General features: G+C 38.5%; 1 protein-coding gene across 4 annotated transcripts in view; it reads right to left on the reverse strand.

The window, feature by feature from the left end:
• Window positions 1–10,912, reverse strand: part of Fam160b1 (family with sequence similarity 160 member B1) — a 31,217-nt gene that overhangs the window by 9,360 nt on the left and 10,945 nt on the right. For all 4 annotated transcript variants that reach the window (XM_010634578.3, XM_010634577.3, XM_010634579.3 and 1 more), the window contains exons 6-13: window positions 6,944–7,225; window positions 6,565–6,761; window positions 4,521–4,635; window positions 3,953–4,029; window positions 3,682–3,874; window positions 3,324–3,493; window positions 2,316–2,459; window positions 1,397–1,487 (exon numbers count right to left, since the gene is read on the reverse strand). In XM_010634578.3, coding sequence (XP_010632880.1) covers window positions 1,397–1,487; window positions 2,316–2,459; window positions 3,324–3,493; window positions 3,682–3,874; window positions 3,953–4,029; window positions 4,521–4,635; window positions 6,565–6,761; window positions 6,944–7,225 — 1,269 coding nt within the window. The remainder of the gene's footprint in view (window positions 1–1,396; window positions 1,488–2,315; window positions 2,460–3,323; window positions 3,494–3,681; window positions 3,875–3,952; window positions 4,030–4,520; window positions 4,636–6,564; window positions 6,762–6,943; window positions 7,226–10,912) is intronic.

A 10,912-nucleotide genomic window follows, 5' to 3' on the forward strand; every position in this document is an offset into this window, starting at 1 on the left:
TTTTTGGTACCGGGGATGGAACTCGGGCCCTTGCATTTGCGAGGCAGGCAGTGTCACCACTGAGCTAGATCCCCAGCCCCAATATACTGTGTTTAAATCTGGCTTTATAATTTCTTATATTTTTAATAAATTGTTTTCAATTAACATTTTTGAAATTCTGTTTTTTGGGGGTTTTTTTTTGGTACTGGGGATTGAATTCAGTCCCTTGAGCTCCTTAAGCAGGCAGCGGAACCACTGAACCAAATCCCCAGCGACATTTTTGAAATTCTGACCTCTAAGTTAAAGTTTTTAAATTTTTATCCTTTCTGTGTTCTAACATTTCTGAAACAATCATAATAATTGTATTTATAATAAAAAGGCAATGTGGGAAGTTTGACAAAAAGAATATGAGTAATTTAAAAATTTAAATGATAGTACTGAGATTTTTTTTTTTATTCTTACTTCCTTTACTGGGTTGTTTTGGTAATGTTTCTTGCTCTCTCATTACTCGAATTATTCACATATTAACTTCAAAGTACCATGAATTAACTAGATGCAATCCAAAGGATTTAAATAAAAAGATAATGAATATTTTTGTCATGTGAAAATTTTCAAATTTTGGAATTCACTTTAGAATTTTGGAATACTTGATTATAGTTATTTATTCAACAAATACTAGGTACTGATACTGCAAAATGTATAGAATCTCGAGCTGCAGATTTTGGGGAACTGTATGGTAATTTAGGCATGAATTAAAGCATGAATCCCACCTTCAAAAGACTGATTACTTTATAACCCTAAAACAATAAAGATAACATAAAGGGTGCAAAAGATGTAGAGATAATGCCAGGGGCAAAGGAAAGTCCATTTAGACCTCTGAGAACACAGTTCCAGTGAGGCAGAAAGGTGGATGGAATGAGTGAGACCACACTGTGAATTACTATCTGCTTGAGGGTGCCAAGGGAGAGCTAGGGATGTAGTTCAGAGGCAGAGCACCTGCCTAGCTTGGGGAAAGCCTGAAATTCAACCCGCAGTACTGAGAAAAGAAGACAAAGAATGGTAGGGGAGGAGGGAGAAAGGGTAATGGGCAGTGGACTGGAGGCAAGGGCAGGTGGTGGAATTACAAGATACCACATTTTGGATCGGCAGAGGAAATGGAGCCAAGTGAGATAAAACTTAGCACAAAACGAGAAATATGTGCAGCACTGAGAAATCTTGAGAGTGGTGGCCAGTGAAATGCAAAGTCAGGTCACCCCCACAAAACGAAGCTAGTAACAGCAGAGCTCAGGTCTCGGTTTGTAAAGAGTGAGGACTGTTCTCTCTGCAGTCAGGGCTGTGGACAATGAGACAATGTAACAAGAAGTCTATGATCACACATTCACAGATTTCGTTTCCAAACCTCAGTCACAACACTTACCTGCCTATGAGCATCTCGGAGGTAGGTGTCATATCCAGTGCCCTCAACATGGTAGGATGATTTTGCGTCATCCGGGACCAAACAAAGAAAACTTAAATGAAAAAGGCCATCATAATCAATAACAGAGATAACTCTCACATTATCTTTATATCTACTGTATGTGATATCTTAAGTTTAGCTGAGCCTTAATACAAATGAAAACTGGAAAAATAAAATTATAGTTTACTGACTAAATAAACTTTCACTATTTTAAAGGTTTTATTAAAAAGTATCGATCCCACTTAAACTAGAAGTAAGCCTAAGAAAGACTTTTTTTAAAAGATTGCTGCACAAGCCAGATTGGTACATGCGTTAATCTCAGAAAACTGGTTTTTAAGTAAATGAATTTGAGATATTTTTATGTACCACAATTTGCATTTCAAGCCACATGTAATTTTTTTTAATACCACCTGACAGACCCAGTCGTATCAGTGACAGCACTGAAAAGGAAGGAAAAAGAAAATTGCCACAGAAAAGGCACCTTAAAGAAAAGCAAAGACATGAACTAAAAATAAAAGAAATAACCCTGTGCTTATCACACTTGCTTAATAAGCATAATTTGTCAAACTGGCAATTCTCAACACTGTTATAATAGGATTACTTAAAACTAGCCATTTATATTAAAAAAACAACTGAGCTACTTGAGGGTTTACTTAACTACTGATTTTTTAAAAAATTATTTTTCTATTAAGCAGACTTCTTCTAAGGGTAGCTACTAATGCTCCCTGGCTATCACTTGCTATACAGTCAAGATTAAAAACAGACATAATCTTTGAAGAAGGCAGAGTTCATATGTTCCTGTAACAAACTAGGAGTGGAGCTGCTCTATATTATAAAAAGAAGTAAAAGAGATGTAAATAAAATTTGTACAGCAACTCACCTATTTACAATTTTATGGACTTCGGTCTTCCCATCATTCTTGGGGTGGTCTGGCGTAGTGGGAGGTGAAGAACTAAGCCACTCTTGTTTTGACAAAGTATTATCTGGTGAAATGTCAGTAAATAATGGATCTTCTTCCAGATCTCTAAGTTTAATTTAATGATGTATAAAAAAATTATTATGGTATTATGGGTATCTGCTACACCAAAAGATTCTCTATACTCTTAGAAAATATTACATAATTTTTCTAATATATATTTTACAAATTACCATTTTATACTAACAATATCAAGGATATGTTAATTTTGCTAGTAGGCTGAATGAACAGAAAATCTCTTATAATTTAAAATGAAGGCAGTAGTATCAGGACATCTAAATTTTACTCCTATAAAGAAAATGTGTTTTTTCTATAAAATGGAACACTACTCAGGCATAAAGAATGAGAAACTAGAGTCATTCATAGGAAAATGGATGCATATTGAGGTCATACTCTTAAGTGAAATAAGTAAGACACACATGTAAATGCCGAATAGTTTCTCTGGTGTGAAAAACTAAAAGTGATAAAAGATCCAAATGGTATAACTAATAATGTGAAATAGGAAGAAAAGGGCTAAAGGTAAAGTGGAAAGGTATACGGAAAGGAAATAAGGGAAAATAAAAAATACAAGAAAAGGTAAAAATGGAAACAAAGTTTTTGTAAATAGGGAAGGGAGGAGGGGGTGAAGGGAGGGCAGGGGTATAGGGAAAAAATGAGAACCAAGACCTGTCATGTAAAGGTACAAGATCCCAATGACGAATGTAATTGTACTGTATACTTTAAAAGTACCAATAGACTCAATGAGATAAAAATAAATAAATAAGAATAAATTTTACTCTTAGAATTTTTCAAGCAGTTAAGAGTTTGGTTTTGTTTGTTTTTTTTGTTTTTTTGCCTAGGGGCAAGAACTAAGAGAAGGGAAAGTCCTGACCCAGTGAAATTCTGGTGTTCCAGAGGTAGGTAAAAACTTACACTGCGCCTGCTATTAATCCATTCTCTACCACATCTTTGTCCTCTGGGCACAGAGGCTTATATTCTGTATAATTTCTTTCTTCAAGATTTCTTAGGACCAAGTTGTAAAGAATGTGCTCATTGGGTTTTTGTAGAAGATGTTCAAACATCCTCAGTGTCATGATGCTTATCTGAAAGCAAAATTGATAAAAGCTAACTAAGAAATACCTTCACATGAGCTGTTCATTTGCCATCCTGTAAGCCATGCCTTTAATTTGTAAAGCCACATAAACAAAACAGTTGATCTGAAAACACCACAAGTATAGTAAAATCCGTATTTCAGAGACTCTAAGCCCAATACTAAACCATTACCACGCACCTCATCAGATATGTGATCACAATGTTCAATTAATCTGTGCCTTAGAGGGTGTGTGCTAATCTCTGCAGGAGTCTCTGGTTCTCTCTGCTCTCCCAGGATGAAAACTACCATTTCTTGAAGCAAAACGTCAGAGGTTACTTGCCGAACGATGCGGTGAAGCAGAGCCGTTGACGTCAGGATGCCCATCTCGGAACTGAGCACAACAAACGGGTGCTTAGTGGGCGAAAACGACAGCAACAGTGGTAACTTCTGTAAGGAAAGAAGTACTCACGTCTGCATTAACTGAGGTTCCATGACGCCAATGAAAAATCTTTCATGGACAGCTTTGGCAAGAGCAACAGCAGCAGTCTAAAACACAGCATTAGCATCATTTTGTCAGTGGAAAAGAGAGACTCATCCGTTAACATCAATAAACTAGTTTGCACCCCTCATCTGCAAGTGTGGAAGACAAAACCTGTCTACTGACCACAAACCTAGATTAAATGCTGGCTTTTAGGTTACTTCTTTTTTCAAATTCCCCCCAATAAAAGAAACAGTACCAAAAAATTATTTAAGAAACATATTCCCAAAGAGAGCTAGAGAGAAGTCACTGTTGTAAAGCCAATGTCTGTGAAGCAATGTACTATAATACAATATGAAGAAATAGAAAAGAAAAGAACTTGAATTTTGATCTGTTCAGAATTGCAATGCACACACCTGATTTTTGGTTTATTTATTTTACTAAATATACTATCTTAACACAGTTAAAACATGTTTGGGGATATAAAGTAAGGAGTCAAATTTCACTTAGTAGACACTTAAATTTTAAAATGATCAGTAAATAACAAAAATATTCAAACCTTTTGGGCTTCCTTAATGAGCTGATCACAATAATCAAACCAGGAAAGAAATGAAATTAAGGCCCGTTTTCCTGGAAATGCTGAAGCATCTTCTTTATGACTGTATGAGTCCAAGCTGTAGGACAGGGAAGAAACGCTAAGTCCACAGTAATTCGGAAGCATGAATCCTATTCAGTACACACAGTACTCACACTATGAAATATTCACAAAGGCAACGCTGGGTGACAATCAAAAAAGGATTTATAAAAGGAGCCAAAGATAAGAGAAAACTTTTTAAATAATAGCTGTAAATCATTTTTACTTCTTAAGTGGAAAGAGAGAGAGATTAAAACTGAATGAATCAGCAGGAGAAAACCATTTAGACAGCTCCTCATAATTCTGCCATAAACGTGACCGAGTAACTGCAATGAAAAGGCTTAGGTTCTCAGCTGCTGGGATGCAAGGAAAAAAGAAAAAGGAACAGAAAGCCAGTTGCTCTTCCTGCCTTAAATGCAGTACAGCCATAATGTAAACAAGTGGCTCTGCCTGATGGATGTTAGCAGAATATAGTATGGAGAAACAAGTAAAAAACAAAAGGCTAAATATTTGGTAAAAAACAATAAAAAGTAATTATGTCGAAATACTAGGTGTTTATAGGTGGTAGCATTATGATTTTTTTATTTATGCTGCTTTATATTTTTAATAACATAAATGTTCTGTAATAACTATATTTTCCCACGAGAATCAAGGGAACTTAAACAGTGGTAAAAAGGGGAAAAAATGAAATGGAAATAAAAGCATCAAGTAAATATATGAAAAAATGTTCCACATCACCAGTCATTCGAGAGATGTAGATGAAAACAATACTGAGATTCCACCTTATCCCACAAAGAATGGCTGCTATCAAGAAATCAGCCAATGACAAATGTTGGCGGGGTTGTGGGGAGAAAGGAACCCTTCTGCATTGTTGGTGGGAGTGCAGACTGGTGCAACCACTGTGGAAATCAATATGGAGATACCTCAAAGAGCTGGGACTAAAGGTTCCATTTGACCCAGCCATCTCTCTGCTGGGTCAGATAATTAATTTTCCAAAAGAATTAAAAGAATCATATCACAGTGATATATGCACACCCATGTTTATAGCGGCACAGTTTGTAACAGCTAAAACTTAGAAACAGCCCATTTGCCCATCAGTTAGAGACTAGATAAAGAAGATGTGGTTTTTCTATAAAATGGAATACTACTCAGCCATAATGACAGAGAAATTAGAGTCATTCATAGGAAAATGGATGCATATTGAGGATATACTCTTAAGTGAAATAAATAAGTCACACATGTGTAAATACCAAATCGGTTCTCTGGTGTGAAAAACTACAATTGTAAGTAAGATCCTAAGGGTATAATTGACAATGTGAAATGGGAAGAAAAGGGCTAAAGGTGTAGGGGAAGTGGGAAGGGTGGGGGAAAGGAAATAAGGGAAAAATATATGAGAAAATGAAAAAAATGGAAATAAAGTTTCTGTAAATAGGGAAGGGAGGAGGGGGTGAAGGGAGGGCAGGAGTATGGGGAAAAAAAGAGAACCAAGACCTGTCATGTAAAGGTACATGATCCCAATGATGAATGTAACTGTACTGTGTACCTAAAATGTGCCAATAAACTCAATGAAGAAAATAAAATGAAATGGAGAGATTACACACACACACACACACACACACACACAGGCTATAGGACACAGGCGACAGTTTAGAGGCTGTGGAAGTTATTTATAAAAAGGGAGATCCCTCTTTTAGGGATTTGTTTGTAATAAAAATAACAAGGTAGAGTTACTGGTCTTAACATAAGCTCTTAAAAATCGATCAGTATAATGGAAAGGATAAAAAGTACTTCAACTACAGCATGTAACAGCTGGTCTGTTCCCACACCAACTTGTTACCACTGACTGATACATGCAGTACAAGCCTCAAGAAGTCTTTCCCATTTAACAATCTCTAGCAGTGTTGCCTTTTTCGAAACTGAAGATTCCCACTGTTGTAAAAGGTAGGAGTACGAAGTCACCGGTGCTTACCCCCAGTTAATGGCTTCCACTGTTTCAATGTCTAAGGGATCCACAGACTGAGGCAGGGCCTTGTACAGCGCGGCGAGTCTGTCGGTCAGCAGTTCGCACAAGCAAGTGCTCTGAGTGAGGCACTTGGCAGCCGCCGGCTCGGGCAAGCTCACTAACAGCATCAGGCCCTCACAGGCTTTCACGGCTATCCGGCCGTCCTAAGGGGAAAACACAGCACTTCGATTCTTAAATTAAATACAAACAAACAATTAGATTGTTTTGGACAATTCAATCTAAAGGGATTTAATGTTTTATATTAAAAGATTTTTTTCCCACTCTAAATGCATATTATTGTGATTATGTTAGAGGGGGCGGTGAAAAAGTAAAGGCGATGACTCACAGGGCTTCGGGTAAGATTTAACAAAGAATTCACTAAATTATAATCCTGGTTGGGACGGACGACGGAGGCCTCCGGCAGGGACGTGGCGCTGAGCTCCCCCAAGCTGGCGGTCAGCTCGCCGGGCGGGGACCCGTCCTCCAGCTCCGCCGCAGCCGAGGCGCCGCACAGCTCTTCTGGCTCCCGGGACTGTCCCGGGTCAGCTGACAAGGAATCCTGACCTTTCAACGCGTCTTCTGGAATCAGATTTGGTGCTCCTTTAGAAGCCCATGACTTCAACTTGTTCTGAAGAGGAGTACATGTTTTGTAAGGTTCATGTTAAGAACTCTATGCCAGAAGTCACAGTCAGTGGATTTTTCCATAATTAACATTCCACCCGCCTAACTAAAATAGAGGTAAGTGGTGTTACGGCGAATGAAAATGTTCAGACTCTTAACAAAACCTGTTTTAGGCCCAGTTTTAAAACTGCAAAGAATTTACTGACCCTCTGCATAATAACTACAAAATGTTTACACCAATTAAAAGTAATGGGTAGTAATGGGTGATATTCTTTTGTTTTTTTGTTGTTTTTTTTTTGTATCAGGAATTGAACCTTGGACCTTGCGCTTGCAAGGCAGGTGGCAGAACCACTGAGCTAAGTCCACCGCCCCGTTGATATTATAGATTACCACAGTATTTACTACTTCTAAAAGCAGTGCCAGTGGGGGACATTTCAATTTCAGTTTTTTTCTTGTCACTAGGTTACTGCAAATACATCGTCTCAGTGTTAACTTTTCTAAGATCATAAAGGGAGAGGCATATTTATCAACAAAGATACTTTAAAGTCAAAAGTTACCAAACAGACTTAAGGTTTCTACAAAGCTGCCAAATTTTTTTAAATATGTAAGAACTTTTTCTAAGTTTTTTTCCTGAGTTTCTGCTCTCTCTAAAAAAAAAAAACAAAACAAAACACAAAAGGCTGCTTTGAGGATTTTTTTATTTGTGTCTGAAGATAAGATTTGCTTGAAATGCTAGTGTGTCCCCCACCAGACAAACCCAAACACAAAAAGAATCTTTACTGGGCAAATTATCAGTTTCAAGGGAAAAGTACCTTACTTTCTATTTGAACGTGAGCAAAATCAAATCACACACACCACAGGGCCTATCACATTGCTCTGCCCATCACAGAGGCGCAGTAAAGGCTGAATTCAGAGTTCCACTTCCAAAGTCAGAAGGCAGTAACAGTAAATCATTTTTACTGCTTTAAAAGTAAGTGCGGGGAAAGCTCTTGAGTGACTGAGCTTACAGCATGTGTATTAAAAGAAAGCAACTGCTGAAACTCATTGAATACTCCAAACAACGTTTTGCCAATTTCCTACAAAGGTCAATTGTGCGGCCTCATCTTTATGAAAGTAAAACATTTTACTCCATCTAAAAATATTAATCTCGTTGGAAGGGGTGTCTCAAGAACAAAAGGAAGAACCACTCCTTAAGCCAATGTTTCTTAAGTGTGATTCCAGACCAGCATCTGATGTAGAGTAAAACAGAACAGAACAAAAGCAGATTCCTGGGCCCCATCAAGATCTTCTGAATGAGACTATCTGGGGACAGAGCCCCCAAAAATCTGCATTTTGAAAAACTCCCTAGGTGAGGGGTAACTGCTGCCCTAATTCTTACACTTTGCTTGTACCTTGAGGCACCTCACAGGTCCCCACATCCTTGTGCACATAATTCCTGAATGTCTAAACAACCCTCCCGATGACAGATTTGCAATACTACCAAATACCTGCTCATCATCTCCATCCGGGTTTCGTGAAGATTCAAAGCATCAAGAACCAAAGTGATCAACTTCCCCTCAAAATAAATGCTCTCCAAGCTCACTTGCTTCTTTCCACAAAGCAGCTCCTTCCTGGTTCAGGATTGCAAACATCGGACTAGTCCTTTCTCCGCTCCCTGGACCTGAGCAGCTACACTGCGGAGACCACTCTACACCTGAAGCAGTAGAACCCCCTTCATCTCAACCTGCTTTCAACTCCCGCCTTGAGGTTCAACGCCTTGAAAGCTCCTAGCCTGTCTGTCTCGGCTCCCTGGCGTGAATCCAGACCATACTGCTTCTGGAACACAGTCCATTCCTCGAGTTCATGCATTCTTACCTAACGTCTGCCGAGGCACATTTCAGAGAAGACCTCTTTGATGAAGTCTTTCCTGGTGACCCGAAGCACATGTCCTATCTTCATGCTATGGGCACTTACGGCAGTCACTGCAACCTTCCCATGCTGCTCCCCTTGGCCTCCCTTAGATCACTGTATCCGAACATTCACTTTACCATCTTCATCAGACTGTAAACTTCAGTGGTATGCTTCACTGGTAAATGCATGGTAACTGATATAACTCAATACACATCGGATTTCAGGGGACAAAAGCACGAGAACTGCAAAGATTTTTATTATTATCTGTACCTAAAGCAATAAAACTGCATTTCGCTAAAGATGTAGTCATTCAATAAGAGTTAACTGAGCAGTTACTACACTTTGTGCTGGATATTAGACGAGCTGTGGAGACCCAAAGATTAATGAGAGTCCTTGTCCTCAAGGAGTTTATTGACCAGCAGGAGAAATATGAATGTACACAAATAATTCCAATGCGTGGGAGGCTATAATAACAGACATTAAAAGCATATGAACAAAACTAACCATTCAGAAAAATGGAGATAGCTGCCACTATAGGCTCTGGAGAAATATGTACTATGAAACGCAGCCCAGAGCGGACATGTCGCTGTTTGTAGCGAGGTTTAAATGGGAGTATTTCTCTGAAGACAGGTACACCTCACCACTAACACACACAGGCCTGCAAATTTCCTCTGCTTCCAATCTCTGGCTATGCACTTCTGAAGCAGGTTTTAGAGACCTTGAGAAAGAAACTGATCAAGCTTAAATTTGGGGAAAATCTTCTGCAACTAAGTTGCGCTAAGGTACCCCCAAAAAATTCTCAAAATCTCGTATTTAACCAAACGGATCTCCTCTTCCATCTCTCAGTTCTCCCTCCCTTCCTTTCCTCCCCTGTGGTATTGGGATTGAAGCCAGGGCCTCCCCTCTGAGCTACATCCCTAGCCCCTTTTCAATTTTTTAAAATTTTGAGACAGGATCTTACTAAGTCACGAAGTTACCCAGACTGAGCTCCAACTTGCAATCTTCCTCTTTAGTCTCCCACACTACTGGGATTATAGGCCTGTGCCACTACGCATGGCAAACTGATCTGTTTCTTATAAATACATTAAAAACCGAAAGAACCATAATGCTTCCCTCATTAGTAAATCTGTAGAAACCTGGAATCTAGAATACTAGATGAGCTGTGGAGATGTCTTTGAGCTCAAGGGGCTTACTGACCAGCAGAAGAAAATGAAATATACACAAATAATTCCAGTGCTAGGGAGGCTGTGATAACAGACATCAAAAGCATCTGAACACTCCTATCCACTTAGAAAAATGGAGCTAGCTGCCACCTCAGGCTTTGGAAAACGAATTTTGAAGCAAAGTTGCAAAATAAGACACAAAATACCATGCACGTCATGAGAAACAGGCATTTGCTGTCTTTAACACTAACTACAAATTTAAATTTACAGTTTTGCAGATGGGCTGCTAATGTACTTCCCCAACAATGCATTGTAATAGGATCCTAAATTATTTATTTAAAACATGTGAAATAGAAGACAAATCCATCCATTAGGACGGCAACAGTAAAAAGCCCGATTAACACCCAGTCCTAGGTAAGAAAATAGAATAGGAATTTATACACCCTGCTGAGGAGATGTGAGAGGACAAAGCCACTATGGAAAAACACTGGCAGTTTCTTATGAAAATAAGTATACATCTACAACATAACCCAGTCATCCTACCACTAAGAATGTTTCCAAGTAAAATGAAAACCCAAATTCAAATAAGTTTGCATCTGAATTTTTTTTTTTTTTTTTTTTTTTTTTTTTTTTTTTTGGGG

Source organism: Fukomys damarensis, unplaced genomic scaffold (genome assembly GCF_012274545.1).
Source record: "Fukomys damarensis isolate Sample0158 unplaced genomic scaffold, DMR_v1.0_HiC HiC_scaffold_8, whole genome shotgun sequence".
Classification (NCBI taxonomy): Eukaryota; Metazoa; Chordata; class Mammalia; order Rodentia; family Bathyergidae; genus Fukomys; species Fukomys damarensis.